We start from the raw sequence: 15,645 nt of genomic DNA on the forward strand, positions 1-15,645 counted from the left end.
ATTAACCTGACTGGTTTTAGAAAAAACCTAACTGATTGACGTGCCCCAAAGAACACTGGTGCCTCTCAACAGGTGCTGCCTTCTTTGAATCTGCATAAACCCAAAATTTTTAATTAAAACCCAAATAGACTCATCAATATTAAGTGACCTAACAATGCACCTCTTAATGACAGTTCCAAATCGATTAAATGCTAATGAAGCGTCTAGAATTAGGTTTTGAAAAATAGAGTTTTGCAAAGTAATTAATGATGGTTTTGGAGAGGGTGCACATGACATTGAAAGGGCGTGAATGACCAAGCGACATGACCCTTAACTAAGAGCCATAAATGGATATTAATGGGTTTGCTAGACTCTCTATAAGAGAAGTTAAAAAGAAAATTGCATAAATAGAAGAGATTGAACTATAAGAGGAAAATATTAGAGAGTGATAAGTAAAAAATGGCAAATCCTGGCGATAATCTTCCCATAAACCCTCTCACTTCTGCATCTTACAATTTAGCCAAAAGTATTGCAGTAACTTTGAGTGATCAAGAGATAGAGAGGTTGAAGAATGATTTGCAGTATGAGATGGATCGTCGGTTTCGTGAGTTGGCCAGACAAAAAGATAAGGAAGATCATGCCATAGAATTTGCTGCTTGGCGAGAGAAGAGACATGCAAGACATTAGAGGAAGTTTGAAGAAAGATCTGATAGAATGAGATGTAAGAGATGTGGAAGTGCGATAGAAAGTGATTCAGGTAAGTCTTATGAGGGTTTTGAGTATCATATTGAGGATGTTGATACAAGTGAATAAGATTCTGATGTTGTTGAGGAGAAGAAAAGGATGATGGCCTATCACGAGGATCGGATGTACCGACGATATCAACATGAGAGGGCCAATACAGAGATTTTTTTCCAGGACCGTGTAGGAGGGAGAATCCACTGATGATAATACTGAGCAATTGGAGGATGAGACTGATGATAGTGAAGATAATGATGTCAGTGATTCATATGATGAAGGTAGTGTTTCTCCTGCATCTTCAGGGAATGATTACAGCGAGCAATACGAGGAAGAAGAAAATTGGAGCTACAATGGGGAGGACTACTAAGAGTCGCCCTTGGGGTATCAAGGACAACCAGAATTTTGGGCTTTGAAAAGAGCTTGAAGATGGTCAACAAGTTTTTTGCAAATAGGCGTTCTTGGTGCTTGCTTCGAATCTTCTTTATTTTTCTGTTGATGGGGTTGCTGTGATGAATCTTCTTACCGCGGACGGTGTCTTTATGATATGTGTTAAAGTTTAGTTGTTGAAAGGTGGAGGTAATTATGGACTGTTTATAAGTAGTACTATTTTTAATTTTTTTCTTTTGGTAAGGGCTATGAAATTCAGTGATGTCTGCGAACTGAAGTTGTTGTTGATAGTGTTGATAATGGATCTTGAACTTCTAGTTTGTGTGAAAGGAGGAAATGTTAGGATTATGCCAATACTTTGTTGGTAGCTTTGAATGCAAATGTTGTTTTTTTTTTTACTTTTAATCCCCTTAGTGATGAATTTTGTAATGTAATTGCACAAATTGATGATGAACTTGGTGAAGAAAATTAGTAATCCAATGATTGTTAGAAGACGTTAACTAAGGGTGATAGAGCTAAGATTGCTAGGAAGAACACCAAACACTACGCATTACGTCACGATGACGGAACAGAGCTCAAGAACAAAAGCAACCCTCATCATTTCAATCCGAAGTTGTATTGGAGGCAAGACAGGCAGGAAGAATACTGATTTGAATGTCAAGATAACACTGGATTTCTTTTATCGGAGGAAAAAACATCTGGATTATCCACCTCACCCGGATTGGATGTAAGCTCATTAACTATAGTAACCTCATTTCCATTTTCTGACTCCTAAATACAGAATGCGTTCTGGTCACATATTGGGGATTTAGATTTTCTCGTATACCATTTTTGAAGGATTTGGGGAGACCATACATTATTATTGACATCACGCGTCGACATTTAAAACTGATATGGTCAACTTTAACTCTTCGCTCATTAACCTATTCTTTATAAACCGACAATATCATACCAAAAACAGCCATTTGAGCCTTGCCATCTGTAAGTCCAAAAGCTTGGTCGGCTTTCCTGGGACCCACAATAGTTAAAATGAAAACAAGAACAACGTTACACAGCCTATAGCCGTTGTAGGTTTTATAAACGACTTTTCGAAAATAAATAAATACTCCAAAATGGAAACAGATAAATATTAATTAGGGAAAAATTAAAAATAGAACCTGAAACGAATTTAATCCAATTGAACGCAGATAGCCAGATACTCACATTTATCAGAACCCGTCGTGAGCTGGGTTCTGAATTATCTTTTTAGTTAATTTCTCTATCTTTATCGGTAAAAAAAACAAAACAAATATATTTTGCTTTATTGGGTTAATTTCATTTGTTGATCTTTAAATAAATACAATTAAAAAAGTTGATTGTCTTTAATGCTTTTATTATCATTAATGACATTCCCTTAACTTAAAAGCCGTTAATTACATTCTTCTTATTTGTTTTATTCTTCTTGGGTTTTGTTTAGTGAGATCTTCGGTAAATTTGGATTTAAGTCCGGGTTTCATTTTTGTTCTTTTGGTTTTTCTTTTTGAAGAATCAAATTGTATGAATTTCTGAGTAAGCTTTGGTTTCTTCCGTAAAAAGACATTACCTATTTGTTGTGGCGTAAGCGTTAACAGGATTTAGGGTTTTTGCGATCAATTTACGCCCTCTCAGGTATATATTTTCTTTTTTAATTTCTTCTTCTCGTTGTTGATTGGGTATTTGATTAATTGCTTCTTAGAGAGTTAACGTGTTAAGTCTCTGATTTTTTCATTAGGAGAATTTATTGTTCTTGTTTTATCATATTTTGGATTTCATTAGGAGAATTTATTGTTCTTGTTTTATAATATTTTGGATTTCTTCAGAGTTTTTTTTTTGTTGAGACTTATTTCATGAAATTGAATTGATAATAATCAGATAAAAAAAAGAAGAGGCAAGTTTGATTGTTCTTGCAAATCAATGGGTGAAACAACTTCTTCTTCTTCTAGTTTGATTGTTCTTGCTTCGAATCTTCTTTATTTTGCTGTTGATGGGGTTGCTGTGATGAATCTTCTTACCGCGGAAGGTGTCTTTATGATATGTGTTAAAGTTTAGTTGTTGAAAGGTGGAGGTAATTATGGACTGTTTATAAGTAGTACTATTTTTAATTTTTTTCTTTTGGTAAGGGCTATGAAATTCAGTGATGTCTGTGAACTGAAGTTGTTGTTGATAGTGTTGATAATGGATCTTGAACTTCTAGTTTGTGTGAAAGGAGGAAATGTTAAGATTATGCCAATACTTTGTTGGTAGCTTTGAATGCAAATGTTGTTTTTTTTTACTTTTAATCCCCTTAGTGATGAATTTTGTAATGTAATTGCACAAATTGATGATGAACTTGGTGAAGAAAATTAGTAATCCAATGATTGTTAGAAGACGTTAACTAAGGGTGATAGAGCTAAGATTGCTAGGAAGAACACCAAACACAACGCATTACGTCACGATGACGGAACAGAGCTCAAGAACAAAAGCAACCCTCATCATTTCAATCCGAAGTTGTATTGGAGGCAAGACAGGAAGGAAGAATACTAATTTGAATGTCAAGATAACACTGGATTTCTTTTATCGGAGGAAAAAACATCTGGATTATCCACCTCACCCGGATTGGATATAAGCTCATTAACTATAGTAACCTCATTTCCATTTTCTGACTCCTAAATACAGAATGCGTTCTGGTCACATATTGGGGCTTTAGATTTTCTCGTATACCATTTTTGAAGGATTTGGGGAGACCATACATTATTATTGACATCACGCGTCGACATTTAAAACTGATATGGTCAACTTTAACTCTTCGCTCATTAACCTATTCTTTATAAACCGACAATATCATACCAAAAACAGCCATTTGAGCCTTGCCATCTGTAAGTCCAAAAGCTTGGTCGGCTTTCCTGGGACCCACAATAGTTAAAATGAAAACAAGAACAACGTTACACAGCCTATAGCCGTTGTAGGTTTTATAAACGACTTTTCGAAAATAAATAAATACTCCAAAATGGAAACAGATAAATATTAATCAGGGAAAAATTAAAAGTAGAACCTGAAACGAATTTAATCCAATTGAACGCAGATAGCCAGATACTCACATTTATCAGAACCCGTCCTGAGCTGGGTTCTGAATTATCTTTTTAGTTAATTTCTCTATCTTTATCGGTAAAAAAAACAAAACAAATATATTTTTTATTGGGTTAATTTCATTTGTTGATCTTTAAATAAATACAATTAAAAAAGTTGATTGTCTTTAATGCTTTTATTATCATTAATGACATTCCCTTAACTTAAAAGCCGTTAATTACATTCTTCTTATTTGTTTTATTCTTCTTGGGTTTTGTTTAGTGAGATCTTCAGTAAATTTGGATTTAAGTCCGGGTTTCATTTTTGTTCTTTTGGTTTTTCTTTTTGAAGAATCAAATTGTATGAATTTCTGAGTAAGCTTTGGTTTCTTCCGTAAAAAGACATTACCTATTTGTTGTGGCGTAAGCGTTAACAGGATTTAGGGTTTTTGCGATCAATTTACGCCCTCTCAGGTATATATTTTATTTTTTAATTTCTTCTTCTCGTTGTTGATTGGGTATTTGATTAATTGCTTCTTAGAGAGTTAACGTGTTAAGTCTCTGATTTTTTCATTAGGAGAATTTATTGTTCTTGTTTTATCATATTTTGGATTTCATTAGGAGAATTTATTGTTCTTGTTTTATAATATTTTGGATTTCTTCAGAGTTTTTTTTTGTTGAGACTTATTCCATGAAATTGAATTGATAATAATCAGATAAAAAAAAGAAGAGGCAAGTTTGATTGTTCTTGCAAATCAATGGGTGAAACAACTTCTTCTTCTTCTTCTTCTAGTATGGATAGAAGTGATGTTGCATCTATGAAAGAAGCGCTTAAGACGCAACAGAAGCTTTTACAAAAGCTTTATGCGGAGTTAGAGGAAGAAAGAGAAGCATCGGCTACAGCAGCTAGTGAAGCTTTATCCATGATTCTGCGTATACAAGAAGAAAAGGCAGCTGAGAAAATGGAAGCTACCCAGTACAAGAGAATGACAGAGGAGAAAATGCAGCACGTTGAGAGATCGTTATTGTTAGTCAAAGAGCTCATGTATCAGAAAGATATCGAAATTGCTTCTCTTGAGTTTCAGGTACAAGCTTATAGATACAAAATGTTGAGCATGGGGTTAAGTGATTTGGTTATATCTGAAATGAGATTCGGTGATAATCGATATGGGGACTCGGGTGTCATCAATGGGAATATAAGAAGGAACCAATCTCTTCCTGTAACTCCATTCAACAATTCCAGTTCGGACAAGGTTACTGTCGAAATTGATGGGCATGTGTATCCAGTGGCAGAATTGTTTCCGAAGAAAATTGAGGATGAACCACACAGAGAAGTTGATGTCCGAGGTGAAGAGATTAACACTTACTGGGAACAGATAAAACATTTAGATGAAAGAGTTGAGGAATTGTCACACAACAACGAATTTGATAGAGGTATATCTTCTTCTTCTTCTGCTCAGGGTTTTCACTCTGCTTTCGCAGCTTACTCTGCAAATCTGAAGATTAGATCTAGGTCTTGCTCGGTTGAATCAGAAATGAATAGAGATTTCAACAGTGAACCCATTATAGAACCTATAGGTACTAATTTGGACTCTGAAGTTGCCATTTCTCGTTCAACCTATCATGTGGAAGATCCTGCAAATAATCTAGAGTTTGCACCCAGTGTTAATAGTCGTGGAATCAAAGACAAGCGAAATCCACCTGATTCCTTTGGTGTCTATGATGTATTTGAAGTCCCACAAAATATTGGAATTCCAAAAATTCCGAAAGGTCCCACCAAGAAAGAAGAAAAGAAGTCGATGGTGAAAGAACAGACTTCACTTGATTCACATTCAAAGCAAACTAAGTTGGAATTCATTTCTAAAGAAGAAGCTGAGCCAGTAAATAAAGGGGTTTTGCATCCGACTCGAAAGAATAAAATTAATAGACCAACAGATGGACTTTCCATTGACTGTAATTTAGCTGCTAGGGGTTCTGAAGTTGGTGTTGCCCAATCTGAAGCTGAGGTTCAGTATCTTAGTAAACAATTAGACCAACTAGATGGACAAAGAAGGCTCTCTAATCAAGATTGTTTTGATAGACGGGAAGAAGAACTCAAGTTATTGAGAGAGATAAATGAGAAGCTCGATATGGTACAACACGAACTTAGAGGTTCAAGATCTAAGAAATATCCTCCTCGAGAAGAAGCTTCACTAAATTCTGTCAGAGAGGTACTTCCTTCTTTTTCATTTTCCATTGCGTGTTAATTTCTTTTCTACAATTTTTCTCACAGAGTTCTTGCATCAACATACTCAAGTGGCAATCGTTCCTGAGACTTTTACACCAAATATAACAATCTATAAGCTGATTCTTGGGTTTCATCTCATTGTAAATGTGTATGATAACATGGTTTAATGTTTGACAGGCAATGCTCTTCTTTACGCTGTAGTCCAGTTGTCAGATTGGTTCATCATATCAGGAAAACCTACTTCCCAGTTGTGAAATAGTGGTGACAGGGAAACGGCCCGTTTGGGTTGGATTGGAATTTTTTGTAAGTGTAACATACTGTAAATGATTTACTTTGTTCATAATTTATAAATTACTACAGGATTGTACATCAGCACATTTTCTTGGTAGTCAACTGTGCAAATCATAGATTTTAATGTTGCTTATTTCATTTATGTGCATGAAAACATTCGTTTCGTTACAAACTGAGAGACTCTGCCCATTCGCTTCAGAGAAAGAGAGAGATTCTCTCTCTCTCTCTCTCTCTCTCTCTTTGAGACCTACTCTGTGTTTCCTCCTATGGCGCTAGATAATGAAATTCCTATAGATGGTATAAATGTCATTGTAGTATCACCAGCGAGAAACCGTTTGAGTCTGTCCAAATCATCTGCAGCGTCTAACATAGTAGGTCTTGTAGAAGGATTTTCTTGTGTGCAAAGAAGACCTAGTTCAATTAATTCAATAATTGCGACCTCCCACATGTTCTTAACTTCGGAACTCTGGTCGCTTGCAGCTATCAGTAGTGTTTGATCAATAATCTCCCCTAGCTTTCCATGGTAATGGTTCTTTACCCATTGTGTCAAGTTCATTCCTTCCTTAAACAGTTCATTTGTTGGTCTCTTTCTGGTTATTATTTCCAAAAGTAAAATTCCGAAGCTGTAAACATCACCCTTTGTTGATGCACTTCTTCCCTGTCCATATTCTGAAACACATAATAATAGTACACAAACAATGAGAACATCTGTAGTATATACTGTTGTCCAAGACTCTTAAGTCATATTTTTGTGTTGAGATCTATTTGCCGGAGTTTCTTTAACTAAGAGATTTTAAACCCTATCTCTGAATATCCGATGGTTGTTTCTTTCACTATACGGTTAAGCAAGAAATCAATAGATGTTCGACTTTTGAGACTGATTATCACATTTTCTTACCTTAGATATTTGGACTACTACAGACCAGTTGTATCTATGTTATCGTTTATGAAAAAACTCTGCACTAAACCACTAAAAATATGATTACCAAGGAAGAAGGCCATACCTGGTGCAATATACCCAATCGAGCCACACACTAAGTTAATGGTCGAGCTAGAAGTATCTTCATTTGGTAAATTTACTTCCTCAACTGTTTTAACTAACCTTGCGATTCCAAAATCCGAGACAAATGCAGTCATGTCATTGTTAAGGAGGATGTTGCTGGGCTTCAAATCACGGTGAATGACTTTAACGGGAGAATGATGGTGCAAGTAAGATAATCCTTCGGCTACGTCACTACATATATTCACTCTAATAATCAAGCTTAGGTCCAACGGAGAACCCACACTTTGTGATGTTGGGTAAAGGTGACTGTCTAAGCTTCCATTAGCCATGAATGGAAGAACCAAAGCTTTGAAGTCAGGAAGGCTGCAGGCAGTTATAATTCTCATTAGGTTTCGGTGTCTAATCCGTTTCAGCATTTGGCATTCTCTATCGAAGATCTTGGTAGAACTTCCTGGCTGAAATCTTAGAACTTTAACTGCCACGACGGTGTTATCTCTTAAAATCCCTTTGTAAACGTACCCGGAGCTCCCAAACCCAATTAATTGACTTTGCTCGAAACCATATGTTGCCTCTAGAATTTCTCTATAAGTTACTCTTGGATGGGGCAATGTTAAGGAGAGTGTGAAATTATTCCTGATCTTGTTTGAGCTTCTAGTTGTAAAACCTTTTATCGTCTTGAAGATTAAGCCGAAAAAAAGAGTGAGAAAGAAGACAGACGTAGAGAGAACGGTGACAACCAAGATCAAGAATTTGAGAGAATGTAGTTTGGATTCTCTATTTTGGAGGCAACTCTGGAAGTCAGTTAACTGGAGGCAGAGATGTTTGTTGCCCTGAAATGATTCAAATCTCAAGGAATTAAAGAGACGACCTCGTGGAAGTAATCCACTTAAGTTATTAAACGAAAGATTTATCTGCACTAAACTCGTGGATTCACTGAATGACTCTGGAATTTGGCCTGAAAGAGAATTATGTGAGAGATCCAAGATTTTAAGGTTCAACAGATTTCCCAATGAAGCAGGAATCGAGCCTTGGAGAGCATTGTGAGAAAGATTTATCAACTCGGCCGCTTCGCAGTTGAGCAAATTTGGTGGAATCTCACCTTTGAAATTGTTGGAAGAAAGATCTATGGCATTAATCATTTCCATTTTGCTCAACGCCGTTGGCAATTCGCCACTTAGTAAATTGTTTGAAAGATTGAAGTAAATTCCAATATCTCTCAACCCTGCAACTTCTGCTGGTATTTTTCCATTTAGCTTGTTATAAGAGAAGTCAAGAATATCTAAACTTATGCATCCTCCTAAGGTTGAAGGTATAGTGTCCGAGAGGGAATTATGGTGGAGGTAGAGTTCTCTCAGCAGTGTTAGATTTGCCAGAGATGATGGGATTGGACCAGAGAGTTTGTTTCTCGAGAGATCTAACAATCCCAAATGACGCAGGTCACCAAGCACAGATGGAATATCACCCTCTAATGAGTTATTTGACAAAAACAGCCTTTCTAGCTTTGCAAGATGACTTATTTCTGAAGGAATTCTTCCATGTAAGAGGTTGCTAGACAAATTCAATAGCGTGAGACTAGAGAAATTAGCTATATATGACGGAATTGAACCATGTAAAAAGTTCTCTTCAAGATGAATTAGCGAAAGATTGTTATTGAACTGGCTGATTCGCGAAGGAAATTCACCTCTGAGCATGTTCTCAGCTAGTTGAAGCTCTCTCAAATGAGTAAGATTTGCAATGGTAGTGAGGAAAGGAGTGAGATTTGTGTTGCCATCGTTACTCTCGAGATTGTTACCTGAAAGATTTAGTATCTCCAACAAAGGCATTTGCTGTACAATCTTTGACGGCAAAGCACCAGTAAGAAAATTGGATCCTAAATCGAGTTCCTTCAAGTGAGACGAATTGGACAAAGAGGTTGGAATAATCCCAATCAGTTGGTTGAGATAGAGAAACAGTGTCTCGAGATATTTCAGATGGTTTCCTACATTTGAAGGGATATAACCAAGGAATTTATTCTCAGAAAGGTCTATATATTCCAATGAAGTACAATTGTGGAACAGAGAATGTGGAAGTCTCCCTCCTAGCTTATTTAAGCTTAGATCGATGTATCGAAGTTTTTTTAGCAGGCCAAAACTCTGGGGTACTTCATTTTGAATCTGGTTTGAACGGATACTAAATTCTTCTAAGCTGGTCATCAATCCAAGTTCAATTGGAATCGATCCGTGAAGTGAGTTTTCTGACAGATCAAGCTGCCAAAGGGAAGAAAGATTACCGAGAAATGGTGATATTGTTCCCTGAAGAGACTTATTCTTGAGATAAAGTGAAATCACCCTTTCGCTGCTGTTACTGCAACTAACTCCATTCCATTGGCATATGTGAGTTGTATCATTCCAATTGTTTAGATAGTTTTCAGGATCAAAAATTACACCTTTCTTAAATGCTAGCAGTCCTTGTCGGTCTGCTTCAGGTACTGGCTTTTCATGTAGAGGGAAAACAGAATTTGGGAAGCTGAGAAAGATAAGAAACAAGGTTATGACTATGTCCGAAGAATCCATTTAGAGCTCCGTCTGAGTTTTGCGAGGTTTCAAATTATACAGTGGTGTGGAATGGGATAGTAATTTAAGCTACACTGTCAGACTAAGAGTTTCCTATATATCGATAAGAAGGCTAGGAAGAAGCAAAATCTGCAAGAAGAGATATTTCTTGATTTTGATTCATCAAACATTTGCAAAGTGAGTAAGTGGAATATAAAGATGATGTGTAGGTCATGTCCCGCTGCACTGGAGTTCGGTGCAAATTCACATGTTAAAAGAACGTTCGCCTTAAACCTGCCCATCTGCTTCAACAGAAATACTATGAAATATTATCCATGCTACTGTGGAAAAGAATAAATACTATCATTGAACTTTAGACTTTTAATTTCATCAAATTATTTATTTTTTCAAGGCCTGTTAACATTTGCCTGACCCAATTTCTTCTTTTGTGTATTTTTTTCCTCTGATTTTGTGTGGTTGTGAGGATGGATTAATCTGGTTAAATCATTTATTCTAGTCATATATATTTGTCTGAGTCGACAGAATCAATAGCTTCTCCTTATTAACCAAGAAGCTAGCCCGAACAAGTCACAAGACAGGTCCTTAATTTGTTTGTTCCCCAGCTGCAAAAGATCATGGGTTCACTTCCGATTGATAGTTAGTTAGCAATAGATCTTGATTTTCTCGGTCAGGTCAGAAGAAAGCGCATTAACTACATGTACGGTATTAATGCGCCCACTCGGCTAACACCACTGCTTAGTCCATTTATCACAATGGCCAGGTAGGAATGGAAATACAGATTTTTTTTCTATTTGTCTCAACAAAAAAGCTTATTTATCTCCATCGCATCAAATCCATATATATAAGATTGTTTATTGATTGTTTCTGGTCCACAAGATCTAATTAGGTTCAAAAGCTCAATACCTGCAGCCTTTTAATGCAGGTCACTGTCATGAAGCAGAAGCACCAACGGGATGGTGTATACTTGTATTTTCCACTTACAATCTTTAACATAGAAGTGATGATTTGAACTCTTCAAAAGTCCAAGTAGTGGCAACACTGTATACTGTTAACAATCATACAAGTTTGAAAGATTGTTCGAGTCATTCTTACCTCCACAAATATCTTTGCTAAACCCTAACGGGTGTTTTAAGGTCAATATGAAAGTCCATTTATCGAGTGGCCAGGTGCAACTCCATCAAATGCTACGCTCAACAAGGTTTTTTTTTTTTTTTATAGGTAGAACAATGATCCCTAGACTACATCCAAACTCCTTATATGGGAGTTTATTTTGCAATTACAAGGATGGAGAATCAAAGAGCACCCTGACTCCTTATGTGGAAAAATCTTAAAAGCAAAATACTATCATAACTCAGATGTTATGCACTTAGACTCAAAACCAAAACAATCTGATAGCTGGATATGGAAGGGGATCAAAAGTGGAATTAGCCAAATACAAAACAACTGCTTCTGGGAGATAGGAAAAGGTGATAAAATAAATGTGTGGACTGATTTTTGGATCCCAGGAAAACCGCCACCTATACATAAACCGAGTATTGGAGTGAACCTAATAAATATTGTAAAAGATTTGATTAAACCAGACAATACGTGGAACATACAAAAATTACACATGCGTTTCGATACCACAACAGTAAGCATAATTCAATCTTTAAATATCCCTAATGATCATAGGGAAGATAAGGCAACCTGGAATCTGACCAAAGATGGTATTTTCCGCGTAAAATCCTTATACAAAAATCTAAATAACCATGAACCTGCTGATAAAAAATGAGACAACGTCTGGAATATGAGAGTTTCTCCATCAATGAAAATGTTTATGTGTAAACTAGATCATGCCATATTACCTAACAGTATGAGAATGACTTCTATTTTACCAAACATAAGAACTACTTGTCAAGTTTGTAATGAACATGATGAAACTTTAACACATATGTTTATGGAATGCAACTTTGCCTCACAAGTCTGGAATCACCTGAACTTCAGCATGAATTATGTTAGAGGAACTGCCACTGATTTCCATGAATGGATAACTAGCTGGTATATAACTACCGAGAAAAATGGTTTGGAAATGAGTTGGGCTGAATTGTGTAGTACCATAGCCTGGCATATATGGAAAGCCAGATGTAACAAAACCTTAGGCAAGAAAGACATAAATAGCTTGAATACAACCAATAAAATAGTTAAGTACATCAACTCAACTTTAAATGTTTACAAAAAAAAATTATAGCCACATACAGAACCTCTACTACAACCCGATGCATGATGATACCCTACATATCTCCAAACCTAGTTTCTGGAAACCCCCTGGGTTTATGAGTTATAGGATAAACATTGCACTATCCATGTTTTCTGATATCTCTGATTCTGCTGTTGCACTAACTTTGATGGATGATGTAGGAAACTATAATGAAGCCAGAGGAGAATCTTCAGGCTGGAACCACAGAGATTTTCTAGAATAAGATGGTGCAGAGGCGGCTTTCCAGTGGGCAACGGAACTTAATGGACACAATATTTGAATTCATGTGCGATACAAAGCCGGTCCTGCTGCTCCTAATTGGAATGTATGCCAAAGCTAAAACAGAAAGATTCAAGAATAGCACTTCCTTTGGATCTTCAAATACAAAACTTCTAAATTTCAAAGCTGTGTCTTTTACTTTAGTGAGCAGACTTCAAAATGCCACAACCGCTAATTTTTCAGTCTTCTGTAATAAATCTATAACTCTATCTAGTTAGAGAAATGAACAATTACAACAATTGATTTATCATCTCAACAGAAGTGAAGATACAATCACTGAACTGTATAAGCATCACTCCTCTGGTTAAAAAGGGCTGGTACTTCTTCTTTATTTATAAAAAAAAAAACCATATTGAGTTTACATTTGTTGGTTGGCTGCTGGATGTACCCGGGGCGAAGCTAGAAGATATCTTATGAGAATTTTTTTTAAATGCAAATAAAATGATGGAATATGACTCAGGGATAGGTAAAAACAAGCTTGGGAACCATCCTGACAATGTAGGCAACTGTCTACCGTCCCTATGGGCTGGCTCCGACCCTGGAGTGAGAAGCTATGGATCAAATGCAGACTCCATGAAAAAGACAGTGAAAGTTCCTTGGTTTGGTATATGCATTAGCTAATGTGTTAGGGCCGGATTTGTTTCGACCAAGCCAATAGGATTAATCCCACGTAGAAAAAGCGGAATTCTAGGCGAAGACTAAAAAGTTGTAGAGCCTTTTGAGATTAATTCCATAGACCAAAGGTGGTTTAAAGTGGGGACGATATCCATAATTAGGAAATACAAGAAATACTAGTAGGTCATATCCTAGTGGGCTGGATTAATGGATGGTCCTTTCCTCAAGTCTTTAACCGGAGGTCCAAAATAAGCTTTTTGGACCAATTTTTTTTCTTTAGAGTCCATACACGTGCAACCTTAATGAAACGAATTTTAATTATTTCAGAAATATCCCTCCTCCAAATCTGGTATATATATTACAGATTCAAAACATTTCTAAAATAATCTGGAGAGTAGATTTCAAACGAGAGATTTCATATCTCATCTTCCTTTTTTTTTGATTGATTCTCCAGATTCAGGACCTGTTGTTTTAGGGTTGGATTCTCAATATCGTTACGTAGGTTAGTTGATTTCATCTTTTATATTTTTTATTTTTCATCTATAATCTTTTGTTGTTGTTCGATATTTTTGATTTTTTCATCTGCTACTGTTTAGTAAGCTGATTCGTCGTGATATGTTGAAGATTTTAGGTTTAATTTTCAATAATGTTCTTCTCGTTAGTTGATTATCATTAATCTGTAATCTTGTGTTTTCTTTTCGATTATTTTGATTTTCTTCTATCTTGATACCGGTTAATCAGTTGATTCATCTTTCAAGAGTTTTTACTGATTGTACGTTTTGTTGATGATTTGGTTTTAAAATTCATCTTTTCTAATTGTTGTTTATCTGACTTTTTTTTTACATATATAATATGATTCACTGAACATAATATATTTTTTTGTTTGCAGGTTTTATTCTTTGATTTCACTTGACGAGATTATCATATTTCCAGGTTATTGTTGTTTTCATTCATTTTTGCATATGATCTGATAGTGCATCTAGCCTATATTGTTCAACATCAGTTTTAACTAGTGTATTTTTTTGTTTTGTTTTCATTATTTTGGTTATAAATTGATAGTGCATATTAGGTATACTCTTTAATTGAAGTTCGCTAGTGTTTTTTTTTTCCAGTTTCGTATATAATCTAACAGTCCATATAAGCTATACTCTTGTGAATATTTTCATTTATTTATTTTTGTTCCTTTTTTGTCTATGATCTGATGGTGCACATAAGTTATACTCTTTGATAGAAGTTCAGTTATGTAAATATATTTTCCTCATTTGTGTTGTTCATCTTTTTTTCTATGATGCTACAATGCATGTAGCCTATACTCTTGAATATAAAATGATTCCAATGATGCTACAATGCATGTACATTATAATCTTGAATATAAAATGATTCAAATGATGGTACAATGAATATACACGATACTAGACTGCACAATGCATGTAGACTCAACGGTGTATGTTCAATGTACTCTTTTATTTAGCACTGTGACTAAGTTTACGTCATTACTATATTTTGATTTATGGAGGTTATATTTTTTCACAGGTTTAATATATCTACTTCTGGTGATATTCCAAATATTATGTATTATGCATATGCCTACTACAAGCACCATCACATTCCTTATCTTGTTACATTCGCTTCTACTATTGAAGATTTGAAGTTTTGCATCTACAATGAGTGGAGGATGTTGACTCCTTCAAATATTGTTATCAATTACATTGATAATCGTGTGAAAGTCCCTGTTCTGGTTGATGTAAATCTTCGTGGGCTTGCTGCATTGCACCATTCCAAGAAATCGTCTTTCTTTGAGTTGCATGTTGATGCTCTTTCTAGCGATGCATCAAGTTCTTCCAATTTTGTTCATGTGGACAAGCAATCAAAACTGATTTTAAGTGCCAGAGACAATTATGAAACACTACACCATATTCTGTAAATAGTAACTAAAATTCGTAACCAACATGTTGCCGTTACGAATTCGTAACCGGGATTGTCAGTTACGAAGTTTTAGTAAGAGTTTTCACTCGGTTACGAAATAAGATAAGTTTAGTGATGACCCAGCCCGGGTTACGGTTAGTAACTGCTAGAAAAAAATCGTGTGAAAATAGCATGTGCAGGGTAACACTAAGTAATACACTTCTGTCTCTCGTGTGAAAAGAGCGTGTAAAAGCCTAGATATCCCAAACTCCCTTGGCGGCATTTTCCCCCCTCTTCCCACACCACAGAAACCTTATCTTCTTTTCCCTCTTCGCTCCCAAACTCCATCTCCATTTACTTCTCTCTTC

The 15,645-nt window shown here is 35.8% G+C and overlaps 2 protein-coding genes across 2 annotated transcripts; one reads left to right on the forward strand and one right to left on the reverse strand.

Annotated features, from left to right (window-relative positions):
* The first annotated feature begins 4,177 nt into the window (after positions 1-4,177).
* On the forward strand, positions 4,178-6,774 carry LOC113301183. Its single transcript, XM_026549943.1, has 3 exons — positions 4,178-4,643; positions 4,886-6,379; positions 6,574-6,774. Exons 2-3 carry the CDS (start codon positions 4,928-4,930, stop codon positions 6,595-6,597), a joined length of 1,476 nt encoding a protein of 491 aa, XP_026405728.1. The 5' UTR covers positions 4,178-4,643; positions 4,886-4,927; the 3' UTR covers positions 6,598-6,774.
* A 139-nt stretch (positions 6,775-6,913) lies between these two features.
* Positions 6,914-10,555, reverse strand: LOC113301182 (putative leucine-rich repeat receptor-like serine/threonine-protein kinase At2g24130). The gene is made up of 2 exons (XM_026549942.1): positions 7,692-10,555; positions 6,914-7,356 (listed from the first exon to the last, which is right to left on the reverse strand). The coding sequence occupies exons 1-2, from the start codon at positions 10,240-10,242 to the stop codon at positions 6,935-6,937; spliced, it is 2,973 nt and encodes a 990-aa protein (XP_026405727.1). The 5' UTR covers positions 10,243-10,555; the 3' UTR covers positions 6,914-6,934.
* Positions 10,556-15,645: the final 5,090 nt, after the last annotated feature.

Source organism: Papaver somniferum, chromosome 8, assembly GCF_003573695.1.
Source record: "Papaver somniferum cultivar HN1 chromosome 8, ASM357369v1, whole genome shotgun sequence".
NCBI classification, from domain to species: Eukaryota; Viridiplantae; Streptophyta; class Magnoliopsida; order Ranunculales; family Papaveraceae; genus Papaver; species Papaver somniferum.

What these genes read in the sequence shown, in the direction of transcription:
- LOC113301183 (XM_026549943.1), top strand. Translation starts at nt 4,928, where the DNA reads ATGGGTGAAACAACTTCTTCTTCTTCTTCTTCTAGTATGGATAGAAGT. An exon ending in CACTAAATTCTGTCAGAGAG is followed by an intron (nt 6,380 to 6,573) that starts GTACTTCCTTCT and finishes AATGTTTGACAG; the next exon opens with GCAATGCTCTTCTTTACGCT.
- LOC113301182 (XM_026549942.1), bottom strand. Translation starts at nt 10,242, where the DNA reads ATGGATTCTTCGGACATAGTCATAACCTTGTTTCTTATCTTTCTCAGC. An exon ending in GATTGGGTATATTGCACCAG is followed by an intron (nt 7,357 to 7,691) that starts GTATGGCCTTCT and finishes TATGTGTTTCAG; the next exon opens with AATATGGACAGGGAAGAAGT.